At 50.0% G+C, this 20768-nt stretch overlaps 1 protein-coding gene across 1 annotated transcript in view; it reads right to left on the reverse strand.

Annotated features, from left to right (window-relative positions):
* ABTB2 (ankyrin repeat and BTB domain containing 2) overlaps window positions 1-20768 on the reverse strand; it is a 163282-nt gene that overhangs the window by 18161 nt on the left and 124353 nt on the right. The window contains exons 3-4 of the mRNA XM_016147128.2: window positions 17514-17727; window positions 1-153 (exon numbers count right to left, since the gene is read on the reverse strand). Coding sequence (XP_016002614.2) covers window positions 1-153; window positions 17514-17727 — 367 coding nt within the window. The remainder of the gene's footprint in view (window positions 154-17513; window positions 17728-20768) is intronic.

A 20768-nucleotide genomic window follows, 5' to 3' on the forward strand; every position in this document is an offset into this window, starting at 1 on the left:
TTGAGCTGCCGGGGCTCACAGTCCAGGCCGGGCAGCAGCAGTCGGGCTGCCTGCCGGATGTCACCGCTGTCCACGGTGAGGCTGCGGCGGTGCTCCGCGTAGGTGATGGCCACACGCATCCACTCCATCAGCGGTGGCAGCAGCATGAAGGGCCTGTGAGGCAGCAGAGAGAGAGGGTCAGGCCAGCTGGGGTGCTCCCAGAAAAGCAGAAGGGGACCCCTTCAGTACGCGCTCTCAGAGAACAGCCACAGAGACTGGGCACCTGGTAACCCTCAGGCTGTGAGGTGTGGAGGGGACCTGATCCTTCTCCTCACAGAAAGCCCCGTTTGTCCCATTCCACTGAAACTGTGTAACTCATTAGATGAATTCTTGTTATGGTATAAAAATAAAAACTGAGGGCCTTAGGGGGCCAAGGAAAGAAGGCGTTTACCAACATATGAAATAGGAGACTCCTGCCCACCCCACCCCTCCAAAGAATTCAGATGGGGTTCAAAGGAGAATCGAACAGACCCAGCTTCCAAACCAAGCTTCGCCTGTAGTAGCTGTGCTCCCTCAGCAGCACAGACAACCCCGGTGTCCTTGAGCATTAGGTTCCTGTTGTCACCACTATCTTTCCCCCAGGCATGCATGGAAGTTTTGTGACCAGGAAAAAAGACCTCTTAATCTCTTTCCTCAGCTACTAAGTAAATTGATTGCAGGGAATCACTAGAGACTGCCTGTGGATTACACATCTCAGAACTCCAAAAGCTTGGGTCATCTTCAAAGTTTCAAAAGCTTCTCTCCTTAAGGGCAAAGGATACCTTTATTTACCTTTTAAATAAAATAATCAGATGGGATGTTGTAGGTGGCTCATTTGGAAGTTATTCTGATGGTCTGATTCTGTCATTTCAGAAAATATATCCGGGTCTGAGTCACTTAACTGGCACACTGCGTGTACCAATCAGGAGAGCCCAGCCAGCTTGGCCTTCAAGGATGCCCAGATACTCACCCCAACCTACTTTCCAGCCCTGGCTCATACCTTTCACCAGGACACACCAGACCACTGGACACTCACGGTTCTCAAGCCCACCCAAACCATTCCCATCTCCTCTGCTCTCACCTCTGCCAGCCCAGATCCCATTTATCCTTCAAGGTTCAGTCCTAATGGCACCTCTTTCTGGAAACCTTCCCGGATTCCCTGCCCCCCACCCCCACTCCCAAAGAAAAGAATCTCTTCCTGCTCCAAGATCCCTTAGAACACTCTTCTTCCTGACTGGACTATTCCACCTCAGGAAAGATGCCTTCTTCATCTCTGCTTTCTCCAAAATATGCCCAGCACAAGACCTCGACACAATAGGTCTTCGATAAACATTTGCTGAATGACTAACAGCATGGCCAGGCAGCGGGAACTTAGTATAATGCATCCAAAGTTTCAGTTCTGGACCAAATCCTGTTTCTGTCCAGAAAAGAGTGGTGTATAATTTTCAAGGGTGCAGTATTCACTTCATGTATTAAAGTAGGAAGCTAGGAACTTGCAGATTCTAGAAAGGACCAATAATCCCTTTGTGACTCACCCCTGTTTACAAGATCTTTCTTGATTACAAGTGTCCATTTGAAACCCACCCCCACCCAAAATATTTCTGGATTTTACGATTTTTATACGACAACACGAGAAAGCAAGCTCAGAGGCACACTCCTATATACCAGTTCTTTTGATCCGAGGGGAAGGCTTTCTCTAAACCACCAGCATCGGAGAATGAAACGTAGACAAAAAGATGGTTTGTGGATTTGTCAGCCGGTCTTCCCTGTCGTGGCCAGCAGCCAAAACAAAGCACAAGTGCAGCCACTAAAGAGCTAAGTGGCATCTCCAGGCTGCACTAGGGGAAATCCAAGACGGAACTCAGGAAATCATGACGTCTAATAGGATGGTGTCATGGTTCATTCTGTTTTATGCCTCTTACAACTTGGCACATGAAAAAAATTTAGTAACCTCACGTGGGGATTGGCTTGTTTGGCCTCTATTGTACCGTCTTATTTAGAAGCACAGAAAGTTGAAAACTACATTTCCCAGACTCCTTTGCAGCTGGGGTCTTGAATGCAAGACTGGTTTCACCATTAAGATGCAGCTGCATGAGAGCTGGTCAATGCATATGAGGCAGGTCACCTGCGTGCCCCATTTGCCTGTTTCTGCTAATGCAGCCGTGATACATGAGGTCTTTTTTTTTTTTTTTTGACTCCTACAGAGTCTTCCAATGTCCATTTTCCCACCTTGCTTGGTGCTTCAGAGACAGTGGTAATGCTACTGAAAGCAACAGCAAAGAATTTTTTATTCCAGCTTCAATCCTGAATTGCAACACAGGGACTGTCTCAGAGGGAACAGCCCCTGGCTTCACCTCATGGACAAGTTTTGTATCACGCTTGGAGTCACTCTTGGAGGCTCAGCCTTGAACCTGCTCCATAAGCCCTTGCCTAATTCTCTGCATTAAATCCCTTCCTGCTTTGAACACCTAGGGTGGTTTCTGTTTTGTGAACTGAACACTGATCAATATTCTCAACATACAGGAATCCTCCAGGGTCAAGATTGTCCCTCTGTCTCTGGGGTGGTGGCTGGTGCCCACCTGCCCACAAGTAAGGCCCTGCCAGCCCCCAAACTGACCTTTTCAGACCCTTCGCCTTGGCCTACCCATGTCCCGGGCCTGTGGTCCAGGGGAAGGTAAAATTACAAGCAATTCATGGACTGTCTCAGTAATATCCATCTCTGAACCTGTAGGTTCCAGGCTCCTATTTCCTTTCTGGTAATTTCGCCTAGCCCACCGGGCACTCTGAGAAGAGTTGGCCTGCTATACTGGACAGTCTGGAAAATCCCTATAAAAACTCCCTGGGCTGTGGCTGTGTTCTAACCCCAGGGTGAAAAGGTTCCAGGGGAGCAAGGCTGAGAATGACTGATGTCTGCATCGTCCCCAGAGCCTCTCTGCTTTGTTTCCTCCCAAAGAAACAGGCCACTTCCCTTGTCTTGCCTGTCCCCTAGGCTGCACTTGGCTGCAAGCCTTTCAGTACCAGAGGGCAGGTGTCCGCAGTGCGGGAGCCAGGGAGGGCAGGGCTGAGGGAGCCCCTTTTGTTCGGCCCTCCTGCCGCTGGGCTTCGCGTCTGCTGGGTCTGATGCCTTGGAAAAGTGGTTCTCAAGCGCTTTGGTCTCAGGATCCTTTTTGTACTCTTACAAATGATTGAGGCCCCTAAAGAGCTTTTGTGTTATTCTACTGACAATGGCTGCATCAGAAATTAAAACTGAGGAAATGTTAAAACATATGAATGCACAAGGTCATGTCCCATCAGCTGTCAGGGTGATAATGTCATTGTGTGTCACATAGCCTCTGGTAAACTCTTCTGAATCCTTGTGAGAAAATGAGAGGGAAAGGCAAATAACACATTATTATGATGATAATTTTGGCCCCGTGAACATCTGAGAAACCTCTGGGCCCCCAGGGCTCCCCGGATACTACTTTGAAAACTGCTGCCTTAGACAGATGTGATAGATCCCTAAGACAAGGCGGTGGTTGTGGGGCTGGGATTCTGGACCTGCTGGCACATGGTCTGGCCAGTCCTAGAATGGTCTTTAGTCTGCATACACACTCCCGGCCTGGGGATTTGAGGGTCCTGCTTGCCCTCCCTGAAGCATCCTCACTGAGAGAAAGTTCTAGTGTCCAGGAGGCAAATGAACTGTCTCTGTAACCTTGGGCAGATCATTACCCTGTGTTTCTATTAAAGGAGAAGTTAAGTCAGAGTTTTTAGACATTTCCCACTGTGGGAACCCCTTTTGCTGTTATTTCGGATTCCACATGATGATAGCTGTATTTACTATAAAGTGATCGAGAGCCTGGGCTCTGGAAGGAGACTCCTGGGTTGGAATTCTGTGCAATCCCAATGAATCAAACTGTGCTCCTGTGCAAGCTACCTCGCTTCTCTCAGCCTCACTTGCCCCATCAGCAAAATGGATATACCTACTAGGGCTACCTCACAAGAAGTATGTATGTAAAGTGCTTAGCAGAGAATTTGGCACACGGTAAGTTCTCAATAAAGGCTAATTATTATTACTATGTTAGTATCTGTTGTTAGAGAAAATACATAACAGCAAAAAAGGTTACAGGAACCTGGTCTTATTAAATGCCTCAGCTCCAGCCTTCTTCAGATTCGGCCAATTCTCTCCCCCCGCCCAGGCCCTTGAACAAGTATAAACACGTAAAACTTGTGAAGTCTGCTAGCAAGCTGCCCACCACCCACTCCATCCAGCTTATAAAACGGAAAACAAATGTGACCACAAGGTCGACTGGGAGCTGGAAATCATTGCTGGTGGTGCAGGCACTTGGCCTTGGCCGCTCAGCCTTGGCCGTCAGGAACCCCGCACAGGGCGAGGGGCAATGACAAGGACCACAGATGCAGGAGGCCGAGGGCCATGAACACGTGAGGTGGGGGGTGGGGGTGTGCATGGAATAACTGTGAGGGGCCTGCACCAAGTACTGCTGCTGGCCTAACCTGCAACCGCCCCTCTCCCTGCCCCATATGCGCACAAACACCTCTGGTCAGTTGTTGCTACAATAAACAAAGCCACTTAAAAGGGTCATCAGGTGGTTGCATTTGTCTTTGTGTGCATAAATAAACAAATAAATAAATAAATAAATAAATAAATAACAACTATTGTCATGTGGGGGATCCAGGAAATACACCAATGGAAAGGGGTCTTTTACAAAAAGAGGGTGAGAGGAGGAAATAGAGACCCAGTGAGGCCAGGTGCACCCAAGGTCACAAAACAAGTTAAGTAGCAGCAGGGAGGCTAGACCCATGTCATGACTCAGTTTCTCTTCACCACTTTTTAATCATATTGAGCCTGAGTATGTGAAGTCAGTGGCCCCATAAGGCCCTTCAGTAGGACGTGGTCTGCAAAAGCCATTTTCCCCATTAAAAAAAAATGAAAGAATAAACTTCTTAAGGCCTTAGTTTTAAGAGGTTCCTGCAGCCTGGAAAAAAAAAAATAAACCCTGCCCCACTCGGCAAGCTTATGATTTATTGGGGTTACAGTCCTATAAGCAGTGTCTTAACAACACGGAGTGGGAAACGCCTTCAATTTCCAGCTCAAAGCAGGCTCTGTTCTCTCTCGAGGTGAGTAGGGGCCTTGAGGAGGGTCAGGTTGGCAGACGGGGCACAGGCCCGTGTGACTTCAGCCCATGCATGAGAAGGCCTTGTGTGTCTGTCTCCAACTGAAAGGCTGAGTCTGGGGCCAGCAGGTATGTCCTCTGTGTGCCCACCCACGAGGAACTGGGTATGTGTACTCAGGCAGACCTTGATGCACCCACTGGCTGGGCAGGGCCTGGAGACCTGGCCAGAGCTCAGCCTTGAGAAAAGTGGGTTGTGGTTTCCTAACTTCCACCCTTGGCTGGGAGCGCAGAGGGCTCTGAGATGTGGGCCTGGCTCCTCGGGCTGGGAGGCTTGAGATGGTCCATAATGTCTTAGGCCAATTCCCTAAAGCGATTTCTCCATCCTGCTTTAAGCCCAGCCCATCTCTGTGTACACTTAGTCTAAGAGAAGAATCTCATAGGGACCAGGCAGACAGCTGCCGATGAGGATCATAGCAGGGGGTGGCCAGGATGCCTCCCACCCTCAGCCCTAAATTCTTCCCCCTTGAGTGGGAGCGAGAGCCACTGCCATGCCCTGGGGTGGGAGGGGGGTGCTTTCCCCACTGCAGTCACCGTTCTCACAGATCCTGCTGTGAAGGATGCTGCTCCCACGCCCCTCCCTGCTGTGCTATCTGGGCTGGTCCTGGAGAGCGAAACTTGCGAAGACGCCACGTGGCTCCCAATCAAATGACAAGTCTACAAGACTCCCCTGGGAGGGTCCAGGTCGGCTCTGCTGTGCAGCTCTCAGGTCCTTACCTCGGGTTCCTTAAGATTTCCAGAGAATAAAACCGACATTGTCCCACCGAAGTCAGACTCGCCTCCCAGCACAAAGGAACCAATTCTAGTCTGGTTCACATGTTAGACTAATTACTTTTCTAGAATTGCTTGGTAAACCAGAGTGGTTTGGCTCAGCTTGGAATCAGAGCTGGGCAGGCGTCTTCCCTCTGACCCCAGGACTAGCCTCCTTCACAGCCAGGCTGCCTCAGAATCTGGAGCTGACCCCCAGCACTACCTCAGTTTGGGGTCAAGTAACTTCTGTTCGAGGCAGAGCTCAGGGCTTTCTGTGGGAGAAAACACACTTTTCTTATTGAAGCTCATCTGGTACAGATTAGAGGAACCAGATAAACCTCCACTTGTCCGCATACGTATATGGACATGAATTTAGGATATGACCAAGTGATTAGCTGAGCGACCTCCCTGCCTCTTCCCAGGGTTTGCGTGTCAGGCCCAAAGGAGCCTAAAAGTGAGCAGTGGAACGAGAGGCCGATCGCGTGACCACAGGGGCATCCAGGAATAACGGGAAAACACCAACAACTACCATTTACAGGGCATTTGCTGAACACCTGGCTTGGTTTTAGCCCTTTATCCCTATGGCCTCATTTCATCCTCATGTCTACTGTATGAAGCAGGAACTGTTATTATCCCCGTCTCCCACATGGGGACACTGGGAGCCAGGGAGGTAAAGCAACCTGCGCCAGGTCACGCACATGTAAGTGGCCGAGCTGGGATGTGACCCCAGGCAGCGTGCACCAGCGTGCAAGCTCCTAACTCGTCCGCTCCACTCCCACCCAACTGAGTCAATTGGCTCTCTGTTTCCTGGACCCTGCTCTACCTCTTTCAGCTTAGGGATGAGTGTTAGGTGCAGTAGCCATATAATGTGCCATCCAAACTGGCCAGAAGGAAAAGGAGTGTGATAACCAACAACATCAGGACGGCAGGTGTAAATTAGAGCTGTCTCAGGCAAACCAAACATTTGGTCACCCTGGTGTTAGGGCACTGAGATAAGGAGCCTCTGCCTGGCCCAAGGGTCTCCTCCAGGCAAGGGGAGGCCCGCCCTGCCCACCCACCAAGGGACCAGGTACATCTTGGTTTTCCCTCCAGCACTGTGGCAATTAGCCCATATTGTTATTATTTTGTTTATATGGTTTTTTTGTCTGCTTCCTCCTCTGGACTATAATTTTTCTGAAGTCAGAGGCTATTTTTATCACTGATGTTCCCTATCCCTTAGCACAGGAGCCCACAAGTTAGGGACCCAATCTTTGAATTTATAAAGGTAATGGTACATTTCTCACTCCTGGAGGGAAAGCCAGAGGGTCTGCTCTTTCTCTAGAACTCTCTGCCAGAGCTCTAGGGTTCTAAGTCAGACAAATGAACTCATGAGACGGGGAACTACTTGATCTTCCATTCTTGGTGGCTTGAGTTGGCTTGGGTATTAGGTATTTCTCTTTGGAAAATAGAAAATACTTCCCAGATAAAAGACAACCATTCCACAGGAGACTCTTCCACCCAGGAACAGCCTCCCGTGGCTGACTGGGGCTGAGGCAGTTTCTGGGAAGGCAGCTAGGATGTTGGGATGGAGCCTTCTCGGGGAGGGAAATGGCAGTTCTGCAGATGCCGATGTGGCCTTGTGCCCTGGTGGAGGGGACACAGCTGCGTTGTTGGTAAATGGGCCTGACGCCAGGGTGACACCTTATGTGGGCAGGATGGCATAGATTCCAGCGCAGCAGAGACCGCACGCAGGCCACCACCCTCCACTCTTTCTCACGCAGCAGGGAGGGCTCTGGGTGCTGCGAGGTTCGGGGCATCTGGCCCAGTTCTCAGGCCAAATCTCCCCAGCACGGCAGCCTGGCGGGTCGGTAGCTGGTCCAGCAGGCCAGAGTATCGCTGCTTCCCACACACCTGTAATGGAGAGGTGTGAAAGCAGGCCTCTCTCCACTCTGCTGGGGTGTGGTGCCCTTTGCCCACAGGCCACACCTCACCCATGGGGCTCCCTGCTGCCGTGTGCAGAAGACCGGCCTTCTTCACCCAGGCTCAGCGCCAGTGATGGCTCACGAGACCACACACTCTTTCGCCATATGGAAGCCAGACAGAAGAATGCCTCCAACCTGTTCCAACAGACACCCCTGCGAAGGGCACTTGCCGCCACCCACTGGCCTCTGCCAACATGGCAGGCTTGGGAGGACCCAATGGCTTCACTTCCCCTACAGATGGATAGATACCTGCTGGGCAGCAGGGCTGAGATGGAAGTCTCTTGTTTAGGGTCTCTGGATAGAAATTCCTGTTTGGATTCAGCTGAAATCACAGAGCACCCATCTTCCCCACTCCCCACAATCTAAGGCAGAAAGATGACCCATTCAGACTGTCAGATAAAGAGTTTCAGAAACTTAGAGGAGGAGGTAGGGGCCTGGGACTCTTGAGGCCTGACAGAGATGCACATGCAAAAGGGGGGAATATCTGCCTGGCGACTAGTGGCTTTGGCCTGAGCTGTAGATGGGGTGCACCCAAACCAGCCAGAGAGAGAAGTAGGTGCAGGTTCCAGGACTTGACCCTGCTTTCCGTTGCCTCCTCGAGCAGGACTCTGGCATTGGCTTCTGAGCATCAAAGCCATACTGCTATGATGTGCCAAATAAGCATGAAGCCATTTTGCATATATTAGCCTCTGATACAGCTACCTTGCAAGGGAGATAAAATTATTAGTCTGCTTTCTACAAATGTGGAAACTGAGGCTTTGAGACATTTGGACACATGTCCAGGGTCACATAGCTAGCCAATAGTGATTTCTCTGGCTCTTAAAAAAAAAGATTCTGCTGTCTTTCACACGGCTAAACTGCCCTCCACAAATGCTCTGAGCCTGTCCCCCTGCATAAAAGGCTCCCCTCAGTGGGCCCACCTCACCCCTCTGCCCAAACACCAACTCCTTCACCCACAGCCTCATCAGCCCTGAGGTTAGGCTGGGCCCCAAAGTTTCAGAGGGCATGCTCAGAACCCTTAAGAGCCATCTTTCCCCAAATCTCAAGCATTCAAGCAGTAAAGGGGGGTTACAAACAGTTGGAAGAGGTGGTTGGTCTTGTGGGAGGGGGAAAATCCGAAGAGCTGCCTGGCAGGCAAGTAGGAGCAGGCCGGAAACCAGCCGGGCTGGACTCCAGAGTTGCTGAGCTCCTCTCCTGCCCCAATGGCCCAGTGTCTGGAAAGCCAACAGCTCAGCCGCAGAAGCCACCTTTTTTAAGAAAGCAAACATGATTCCCTTCAGAAATGGGGATTTCCAGCATGGAGAGGCTTTCTGGCAACATGCAGACAAAGGGGATTGTTGCTGCCCTGTTATAAAAATACTCCAAATGAATGAAGCCCTGGGGGCTGCCAGTTCCCAATTTTCTCCTTTTTTTTTTTTTTTTTTTTTGTGAAGACAGTGGGCCCAACAATGGGACAGGAAGTCATTGGCAACAGGCAGCCCCTGGGGGCACTTGTCAATGGCTGGGCCAGGATCAGGTCCTGTCTCCATCCCTTGTTATCTGGCACTGCCACTTCCTTTGTCTGCCCCAAATCCCTTGTTCATTCCTTTTCAGATGGCGAACAGATGCCCACCCTTAGGCTGGCCACCCAGGACCAGGAACTTAAGTCTGTTGGGGAAGAGGCCTGAGTAGTTGACAGTGAGTTGCACAAGTCATAGGTAGAGGAGGTGCTGACCGAGAGACTCAGTTCCCAGGGGCTTGCCTGCTCTCTCCTGGGAGGCAGGAGAGATTGTCCCAGATCATGTGAATTCACTGTGCTATTATAATTGGATCTCCCTGCCTGGGCTTAGATCTGCCTCTTCCTAGGTTGGACCTTGGGTCTGTTCATCTGTAAATGATGGTAATGGCTCCCTTCAAGAGCTTTTGTGAGGATCTGTTAGAGAGCTGTCTAATTAAAATGCTTTATAAACTGCAAAGCTTTGTTTAAATGCTTTTATCCCATGTTAAAATAAGTCAGATCTTATCACTCTTAAGCTTGACACTCACCAGTGGCAGCCCCATCACACATGGGTGCTATGGCCAAACCAACAAGCAGGGGGCCTAGGACACAGGTACACCATTCACTATAGAGAGTGCTTGACTCACTGCTTGGTCTCTGAACCCATGGGTGGATGAAATCCAGTTTTTACAGTTCTTTGAAATCCTTGGGTGGTGCATTGCGATAAATCTAAAGTTTGTACGTGTGTCTGTCCTAAACAATCCTGACTTAGTCTTTCGTGACATCAGGTCTACCTCATCTTCTAGTTCCCTGGCTACTGCTGTCAGGGCTGAGTTAAAAGGGAATTAAGGCCAGAGACTGAAGAGTGTATAGATAAGAGGGGCAGAAAACATGTATTTTGAGTAGATGTGATATTTAAATTCACTGTCGTTTTTGGATTATTTAAGCATTAAACGAGATTTAGTTATTCTAGTGTTTCCATAGGTTTATGAAAACTAATTATACTGAAAATAGCAGCTACCACGTATAAAGAGTTTACTCTGTGCTAAGTCCTTTAAATGTATTACCTCAATGGATCTCCACAAAAACCTTTGGAAGTGAGTCAGGCCATTTTCCATTTAAAGCTGGGAAAACCAAGGCTTCAGAAATTAAACGAGTTGCCCAAAGCACATAACTAGTAAACAGAAGAGCAGAGATCTCAGCTTATGGTCTTTGATTCCAAAGAGTCTAACCTTTAGGCTCTATATTCTATTTCACTAACCGAATAAAATATTCAACTCTGCTACTATGTGCCAGGGACTGTTCTATGCGCTGAAAGCTCAGTGGGAAAATGTTGACCTGTGGTACTTATGTATCAGAGGAATGAGGACAGACAAGCAATTAAACAAATACACAGCAGAGTGATTTCGGACAGAGGAATGTGCCATAGACTACAACACAAAAAAGGCAGGTAAAGTGATGGGGAGGGACCGGAGAGAGAGGGTCAGCTTCCTGGGCAGGTGCAATGCAGACAGTAAACAAGTCACTTCAGGGGGTACTGGATGTACCAGCGGGGGGGGGGGGGGGGGGAATACATGGAAATAAGTACTTAATTTCCTCAATAGCTGTTCTTATTTCTTTTACTTCCATTTTGGGTAAACAGATGGAAATTTAATGCACAAAAAAGAGGAGAGGAAAAGAGCTTAACATTGCAAATCTCCTTGAAATGGTATTTAAGGGAACCACAAGTCAGTAGCACAAAGCCACCACTGCCATCATCTCTATTATCTGATAAGAAAACACTTTCGCAAGCTGAGCACTTCTTCAGACTGAGCACACAGCCTATCCCTGGGCGCTTCCTATTTATGTAAAGTGCTCATCTGAGGGGAAACAGCCCCCTCTGCATCTGGAATGGAACAAAGAGCCGCCTCTCTCCTGCTGTGTACCTCGCTCGTTTTGGGAGCATTTCCCCAGAACTTGGGAACCCTCCAGGAAGTAGTCCCTGCTCAGATGTTCACTTTACACAGCGGGAAACAGGCTCCGAAGGTAAGGAGACTTGGAGCAACTGGGTTTGACCCTCCTGCCAGGGCACCCGTGAGGATGCACAAAGTCCCGCCTAGAAGCATTTGCCTAAGCAACGATTAGTGGATGACTTGAAAACAAGAACCCGACGCCCACCTAAGTTTTGTGTTTTGAAAATGTAGATCCATTTTGGTCATGAAATAGGCACTTTGAAGCAACGAATGTCCTTCTGTGACTTTTGCTGCCCATGCCACCTTGCCTGTCCCAATCTTCTGTGGTTAGCCTTTAAGGCCCCGTTAAAAACCCGGTTTGTCCTGATGTTACTCCCCAACTACTCCAGCCTCCTCAAAGATCCTCTTTAATGTGATGGCGAAGATGATGATGGTTGACACATACTGTGTGCCAGGCACTGTTCTAAGGGCTTCATTAACTCAGTTAACCTTAACGACACCCCTAAGAGAGCAGCACTTACTATTCCCATGCTAAGGAGGACAGACTGAGGCACAGAGGCCGAAGGACATGCCCGAGGCCACCCAACTCTAACAGGCAGAGCTGAGACTGAGCTGAGGCAGACTGCAGGGTCTGAGGGCAGGCCTAACACATCATCCTGCAACCCAGCTTCCTCTTGCTCTGTCTGCTAGTTTGTCCTCATTTTTTCCTTCTGTCTTGTTTTCATGCCCGCCTCATTAGGCTGGAGACTCAGTCTCGTAAGCCGCTCTTCATAATTCTTATATCCCTTCCCCCACTGATCCACACACATACTGGGAGAAATGTGAGTTAATAAGTAAAGCACTTAAGATGGTATCTGTCTCTAGTAATATGTGCTCCGTGATGCTAGCTATAATTAGTAGTGGTGCTTGTAAGTAGTTGCATTATTAATTATTATTATTGTTAGTAGTGGTTATATGAATAATATCAGTAGTAGTATTAGTAATTGTATTATTACTAACCCAGATGTCACTTGAGAAACATCATATTATATCAATGAAGGAAGACTGTTCTAGATGTCAGACATGTCATCTAAGCATGATTATGACCAGTATAATAATGAGGAGGAGGAAGAAGAGGATGGCAACCACTGTTTAATAAGTACTTTTTCTGTGCCAGGCTTGAAGCTAAGTGCTTTACCACATTATCTCATTTAACCCCAGTGGCCATCTTATTATTGTCACCAAGGCCTAGAAGATGAGCTGACACCTCCTGCTAGAAGGCAGCAGAGATAACACCTCCGGGTGACCCTTCAGCAGCACCTGAAGCCACAGGTGTAGACTTCAGGCGGAGGGGATGGGACCTGTAAGGCTGACACCTTTGCTGCCTCCAGCTTATCCAAGTCCTGTCCACATACCGGCTAGAAGCTCTTGGCCAGCATGATGCGGAACAGGGCAGCCGAGCTGGGCTGGATATACAGCATCTCCCACCAGGATCTCACAGGGACAAGGGCTTTGACTTTTGAGCAGTAGCCCCAGTAGTCGCCTGTTTAACAATAGCTGTATAGGAACTGGGGGCCAAGATAGCATCCGACCAGCACTTTGGGCCCCTGTCCCTCCCGAACTTGCCTGTTGGCGCAGGGCAACATACCAGACAGCCCCAGGTGGGGGTGTTTTGGGGAGACCTTAGTAGGAATGCCTCTCCTCACAGCATCAAGGCGAGCAGTGTGGGAGGGGTTTCCTGCAGCCTTCTGCTCCCCTCATTCTCAGAAGTGGTGTGGGGAGAAGAGCGAATAAAAACCAGCCAATCACAGCAACCACCGAGCGGGAGCACCTGGGCAGGACCTTCCAGGCCGCACGCTCAGCCCTCTCCTGACGCTGGCCCACGAGGTCCGAGCTCCCTCTGCAGCTTCCTTCGGCACTGCTTGTCCCGTTCTCTAGCTCTGCCACGCGCTCCTTGCTGTCTCTCCGAGGGACCACATTTCCTCCGCCTAATACCAATGATCATGTTAATAGTTATGTACCTTAAACTGGCATTTATAGCTTTCCCACCCAGCTGCTGAGACCTAGAGGAGTTGGCCCCGAAGGCTGGGACCCACCCAGGTCTTAGAGCTTGAGGACCAGGTCTCAGCAGCTGGGCGGGAAAAGCTGTAGCCTGGTAGGGTGAAAGGCATCCCAGAGAGATCTGTTTCGAAACTCTGCCATGCCACTCAGCAGCTGGGTGGCCCCCGCCTTGCGTCCTCATTTGGAACGTGGAGGTGATGTGAGTACCTGCCTCGCTGATTTGCTGAGGGGCACAAGAGAAACAGAAATGGCCTTTAAAAAGAAGACCTGGCTACTTTTACATGTGTTATCACACTTCGTCCTCCCCAGTGGAGCCTCTTTTATAGATGAGGAGTCTGAGGCACGGAGGGGCCTCTGCTCCCGAGCCAGTGCTTTTCTCTGTGTTGCCTGGCTCACTACAGCAGCAGATTAGAGCAGCGGTCCCCAACCTTTTTGGCACCAGGGACTGGTGCTCCTATGAGAATCTAATGCCTGATGGTCTGGGGTAGAGCTGAGGCGGTGATGCCAGCGCTGGGGAGCGGCCGCAAATACAGATGAAGCTGCACTTGCTCGCCTGCCACTCACCTTTGGTCCCTAATAGGCCATGGACTAATCTGCAGCCCGGGAAGTGGCGACCCCTGCATTAGAGTGCTTTTTGACCCTTGCAAAGCTGCCCCACTTGCCACCCTGAGTTCCCACTGTTTCTACAATTCCTTCCTCCCACCTTGGGAGGCTCTGGGGAGAAGAGCCCCTTATGGAGACATACCAAGGCCCCATTAGACAGCGCAAAGGCAGCACATGACTTAGCAGGGAACGCCAAGATGAGCTTCCCATGAGAGGGAACACACGTCTCACTGGTCAGCAGGTTGGATGTGGTTGCGCACAGCCCCCAACTAGAAGGAAGAATAATTTCTTCAAGGCAGCAATCTGTGAGCACAGATATGAGTGGCACAGTGGATGGTGCCTTGTGGCCAAACCCACGCAAATTGAGCTCCTTGGCCCATGTGTGCAAAGCAGTGGAAGTGTCGCTTAATCCCAACAGACCCAGAAATCCCCAAAACATCAAGTCCCCAAACCACATACCTGCTGTTGCACCTTAAATCAGATGCTCTGTCTAATTCTGGTTGAGGACCTGGCCCACCCTTCCCCCAGCCCATGCTCATGACAAAGGATAGAGGGAGGAACTTGAAGGGAATAAAGGGAGGGGGAGAGAGACAGCCAGACAGACGTGAAGCCCCAGACACACAGGCAAAGCTCTGTGTGGAGCCCCAGCAAATTCCAGCTGCTCCGTGTTCAAGGACAGAAGGTTTTCCCTAGAGCTCTGGTGAGGATATCAGAGTAGCATAAGAAACACAGTCAATAATAATATTGTAATAACTAGGTGTGGGGTCAGAAGGGTACCAGACTTACTGGGGAGATCACCTGTATGTATATGTCTAATCACTATGTTGTATACCTGAAATAAATGAATATAATATTGTATGTCATCTGTAATTGAAAAAAAAAGGATAACGAAGTGGTGGTGCCTTGGGGAATATGTGGTCCAGCCTCTAGTGGCAGCTGCGCTCAGTGGCCCCCGAGAAAGGCTGGCCAGGTTCTCCAAGGCCCGTGGGGCCTGGCCCGTCAGAGAGAGTCCAAGCGCGGCAGGAGCCGCTTCCGCAGCCCGGAACTGGGCCGCCAGAGAGCTCAGGGCTATATGCCGGCCTGGGAGTTCTTTGGCTGTCCTGTTAATGCCCAAATTTGAAATTCTGGGACTCTTTTCCAAAGTGGTTTTGATTTCCCACAGGTCTCATACTCACTAAATGATTCATGGGAACATGCCTTTGCTACCAATTGCTTTGTGGCACAGACTGTGGTTTTTAAATAATGAGATATCGAAACACATATACGTGTATATGTTACTCCCCAAGCTCAGCTATTGCAGGAAGACAAGCAACTCGGGTCCTGCAGAAACCTTGATGCTGTTTCACAGCATCAGAGGCTGGGAACCCTCCCAGGGGGAAAGCCAGGGGACAGCCACAAAGACATCAGGGGGGGTCACGGCACAGGACTGACAGAGGAGCAGCTCCCTGGCCTGCCCCATGGCCAGCGGCCACAGTCACAGCCACACAGCCAAGCAGCTCCGGGCAGCGGGTCCAAAAAAGGCTCCTTGTCTTTTTTTTCCCCAGCCACCAGGCCCAGTCTAGCACCCTCGGGGACATCACCAAACAAACAAGCCGCTGCCTCTTACCCTACTCCAGATGTTTTCCTCGCCCTTTCTCCTTCCCTGACAACTCCAGCAACCACAACAATGTCTCCACAAAGCAGAAACAGCTGGGGTCAGGGCCCATGCTTTGCTTCCACCTCCTTCAGGAACCTCAGGGCCTCCACCTGCTGCCTTCCTGGTCTGTGTCAGGCCTGGTGACCTGTCTTGGCCCCATAAACACTGTCCATCTCCCAGAGAAATCAGACAAAGGTGATCTAATACTGATGCCAGTTATAACAACAATGCTGGCAGCATTTACCAAGACTCTACTACATATGTGTACTGGGGCACTATTGCTTTATGCCTCTCACAATGACAGTGTGTGTAGTGGTTATGAGCAGGCCCTATGTGGCCTTGGCAAGTTAAGGAATCTCTCTGTCTCTATTTACTCACCTGCAAAATGGGGCTGCAAAGAGCAGCAAAGACCACTCATCTCCTGGAAGTGTGTGCATTAAATGTGTTAACACATGCAGAAGTGCTCAGCACAGTGCCTACCTAGCACACAGTCAACGCTTAGCAAATGTTGAGAACCATTACTTAGTCCTCACAACTGCTTCATTAGCACCCCATGTTTACAGCCGAGGAAAATGAGGCTGTAACCCTGCACAAAGGTCTTAAGGTTCGTAAATGCCAGTGTTGCTGCCTGTGCCCAAGCTGCCTGACTCCTACGCCACTTCATTGCCGGCTCTCAGTTTGCCATCTGTCTGCAGGATTTCCAACATTTTCACGATGGCTGTTTTTAATAAACTGGGGTGCAGGAATCTACCTTTTTGTCTTGGTTTTCTGTGACCGGCCGTGGAGGCACTGGAGACATGAGCCTGGTGTGGAATGGGCGTGAGGAGCACAGGGTTGATGACTCACTGCCACAGAAAGACAACGGGCAGCCGCGGCAAGGGGGCTGGGTAGGTGTCAGCACTTTCTGTATCAGGCCCCAGATCATCTTGCTGCATGATGGGCACAGAGCCCCTCGGGCCCCTCCCTCTCCCGGCCCGTGTGGTGGAAGGTATGCAGATGGGGATTCCTCAGCCGAAGGCAGGTCTTTCCCGCTTCCTGGACCTTCAAGCACACAAGTCTCGAGCCCATGGACAGACCCCATCTCGGTGGCCATGTGGTGGCCTCCAGGTAAGACTGACTTATGGTGTTTTTGGGCAAATCATAAAAAACTTGTTCTCTCTAGGCAGAAAAGTTTTAAAAGATAGCCCTCTGAGTAGACCAATTAGAAATGGCACCTGTCCTCAAGCTGACACGGCACCCTGTGTGATCTCCACTCGTGCCCCTTGCTGGGGCCCGTTGTGCAACGCACAACCTGTTCTGAGTGACCCTGCCCCAGGCTGGGAGAGGGCTGGGACCCTGTAGAGAAAACACTGGTCTGGAGCCAGCAGGCCTGGCTCCTGGGGCTATTCAACCACTAACCCACTAGAGCTCACATAACCTGCCAGGGACATGACGTCCTCGTCTGTAAAATGAATGGATGAGGCAAAACACACCTTAGATCCCTAACACTGACATCATTGTCGTCAAAAGAGGTGACCGCTACGACTGATGGAAGGCCAGTTACCACCCAGTGTCTTTCGCAGAGCACCAGCTCACTAGATCCTCACTACCACCTTTCCAGGTCGGTGTGAATACCTCACTTTATAGGAGAGCAACTGAATTTCAGAGAGCCCAGGAAGTGAGCACTAGAGCCGGCAAATCCGAGACAGAGGCCACATTCGGAGCCTCGGGGACCCCTGCTGCATCAGCCCCGGGTAAGACAACCCCATTGCATTCCTCCATCCATATTCCTAGCCCACCTCGAGCCAGGAAGGCTATCGCTAGGGTACTTTTCTCATCCTGTCGATCGGTCAGTCAGTCAACATCAGTCAGTCAACACTCACTGGGTAGCCTGCCCCGCCAGGTGTGCAGCCCAAGGAAGATCCCTACCGCTCATTGTTCAGGGCCATTCTTGGGGGGTCCAGATTGGGGTTCTCCATGGACTCCATCTGTGGACACCGCAGGAAGTAGTAGAGTGTGTGGAGGGAGTCTGGGGACCAGGTGATGGGCTGGGGCGGCTGGCGGGCCTGACGCGCAGGGCTGGAGCCAGGACACAGAGGGTGGCGGCCTTGCATGTGGTGCATGGCGCGGGAAACCAGGTCACCTGGAGGAGAGGGAAGGAGAGAAAGAAAGGAAAGGAAAGTCTGAGTTCACAGCCCACATTCTTGCAAGCAGACTTGTAGCTAAAGAATCAGCTCCCTCCCCTCTGTAATTGCTGTTTACCCTGGAGCCAACAGGCGGAGGTGGGAACTATCGCCTAGACAGCAGGCAACAGCAGCTCGGTTTCCCTTTCACTTCCAGTCTTGCCTTAATAGCTGAATGAAACACTTGGGGAACCCATGTCCTCCAGAGCTTATGCTAATGTGGTTTCATTTTCAACATCCCACTCTCTCCACCGCCCCATGGGCCTCTCCCCAGCTCTGTGACAAGGGACTCTCTCTCTCTGGGCCTCTTCTCCCAGCCTCTAACAACTAGAGACAGACTGAGTGGCGACACCCCCCTGTTGCAGCCTTGTGCAAAGGCTCAGGAACTTCAGCAGAGAAGCTACCTCAATCCCCACCACCTCAAGCAAAATGACCACCACCCCCATCTGCTGAGGGTTCAATACACGCTAGGCGTTCACTTCCTCAGAAATAGGATTTAATTTGACCCTTAAAATGCTGGGAGCCAAGAATTATCCCCCAATTTACAGAAGAAATTGAGCCTAATCTGGTAATCAAATACTTACATTTCCCTGGTCACAGGATGGCCACAGTATTTGGAAGTTGGGTTAAGTGGCTAAGGTCATGTGGCCAGTAAATGGTAGAGTCTAGATTTGAATCTAGACCTGTGACCCAGGCTGCCACCTGCCCTCCTGAAGTCTACGGAGTTCTCAGGGCCCCGTATCCTGTGCTGTGTTTCTGCCCAAATTAAGTCTTTTCCATATCCCACCGGCCCGGGCAGGAAATGTGCCATCATTGTGTGTGAGGCCACAATGCTGAGAAAGGATGGGTGAGACAGCCCCAGGCCCCTGCGGGGCTCTCTGTGGTGCCTTTCCATTCTTCTTAGGCCTGAGAACCCAAGGGGGCCTTCCCCGCGGGTCAGCTCCCCTGCACAGGGACATGGCTAACCCCAAGGGGGGAGAAATAAGCAGGTTTTAATTTGGCAAGTTAAGTGTCATCTAACATATAGCAGAACCAATTCATTCATATATTTGGTTAAACTTCACTCTGCAGTTTCTATGAGTCTGGTACTCCATTCCATTGTATCTCTGGCAGTCTGCACAGGATCTACGGCATAATTGATGCTCAGCAAACATTTGGAGAATGAGGAAACAGCCTTATGCCTTCACTTCATTTTAAAAACCAGTGTTGGATGGCGCTCCATTTGAGCTCATTAACTGCCCAGTTCTCCCCACGACAGCCACAGTAAGCCAAAAAGGCTTACATTTCACATCTTATATTTCACGTTCCTAGGTGTTTGGCTTCTAAGCAGGGCCAATGACACCCCTGGAATTGGAGATCTCCACTGGGAAAGAGCCCTCCATGGCACCCACCCCCAGGTCCTCACTCTCCTACCTGCACGCCTGACTCTGCTCATCCTTGTACTTGTAGCCCAGCTGTATGGGTGGCCCTGGCAGGTGCCCAGGGCCAAAAGGTTGAGGGCAGTGAGTTACTGACAACTGGCTCCCACCTCCAAAACTCTGATTTAATTGGTCTAGGCAGGACCCAGGCATCTGTACTTTGCAAAAGTTCCATCTGCGAAGCTAATGTCCAGTCAGGTCTGAGAATCACCAGGTAAACGAATCGGAGCATAGATGCTATAGTCAGACACGCCTGGCTCCAAAGCGAGGCTCTGCTACTTCCAACTCATGTGCTTTACCCAAGTTACTTATCAGAGCCTCGATTTCCTCATCTGTAAAATGGAAATAATTGTGTCTAACCTAAGAAGTGTGAGGATTCAGATAAATAGTAAATGTAAAGCACTCAATGTCATACTTGGCACAGAGTATTTGGTAAAGGTTAAATATGACACCATGATGATTATTGTCCCATGATTATTATTCCTCTATCCTACAGGCCACTTTCCATGGTGCTCTTCCTTCTAGGACCTCTGCCTGGAGTAAAGCACTGCCCCACATTCCTCAGCTCCCAACCCTGCCCTTGGGCTCCTGGGTGGCAGAAACTGGCACTAACGCCCCCAGGTCAGCCTGCCTTAGCGCAGCTAGTTGTACAGCTAAGTTGGCTGCAATAAGTTGAAACCCAGCTCCCCTTGTCATAACTTTTGGCAGGACCACAAGGAGGAGAAGTCACAGAGCCCATGATAGCATCGGAGAGGAGTCTTGTTGAAATAACCATTTCAAAGGCAGAGAAGGTAGAAGTCATTACCATTAATTACGCTTATGATTGTTTGATTGTTATTGGTGTAGAACCCTTTGGCGGCACCTTTCCAACTAGAATGAATGCAGGCAAGAAAATCAAGAAAGAAATGGGAGAGCCTCCTAAGAGCTCTTTGGGGGCGCCAGGAACAGAGGTGCCTTTGGAAGATTCAGAAAAACCATGAAGACAGCATAAGGGCAGCTGGAGATGGGGTCTCCGGACTTCGCTCCAATCCCAGTTGTGTGCTGTCAATCTCTCTCAAAGACCAAAAAGACAGATGCCTGCAGATAACCCCAACTAGGCATCTAAATACTTACACTGCTCTGCAACCCTCACTTACGGCCAAAGAAAGACGCTCGGTTTGGCTAGTCTCCCAGAGTGATTTTCCTCCTTCGATTTTCTAGGGTTTGTGATAGACATGAAAAGATGGGCAAAATCTCATTCCATCTTTACGACTACCCCTTAAGGGAGGTATTTGCATTTTATAGATGAGGAAATAGGCTCACATAAGTTAAATGATTTGTCCCAGTTGTACAACGAGTAAGCTAACAAGCCAAGACCTGAACTAGGGCCCCATGCTGGCTACTGCACCATCGGAACTTAGAAATGTGGTCTGCAAACCGGGACGGGTCTGCGAACTGTTCGTTACTGGTTCATGAGTTAACTTCAGACATTAAAAAATTCCTATAGCAATTTGGACTGAATGGTTTTTTGTCTATCTGATCTAATTTTTTTTAAAAGGCTTACATTTTACATCTTTTATTTCACTTTCCTAGGCATTCATTTT

This window comes from Rousettus aegyptiacus, unplaced genomic scaffold (genome assembly GCF_014176215.1).
Source record: "Rousettus aegyptiacus isolate mRouAeg1 unplaced genomic scaffold, mRouAeg1.p scaffold_m13_p_5, whole genome shotgun sequence".
NCBI classification, from domain to species: Eukaryota; Metazoa; Chordata; class Mammalia; order Chiroptera; family Pteropodidae; genus Rousettus; species Rousettus aegyptiacus.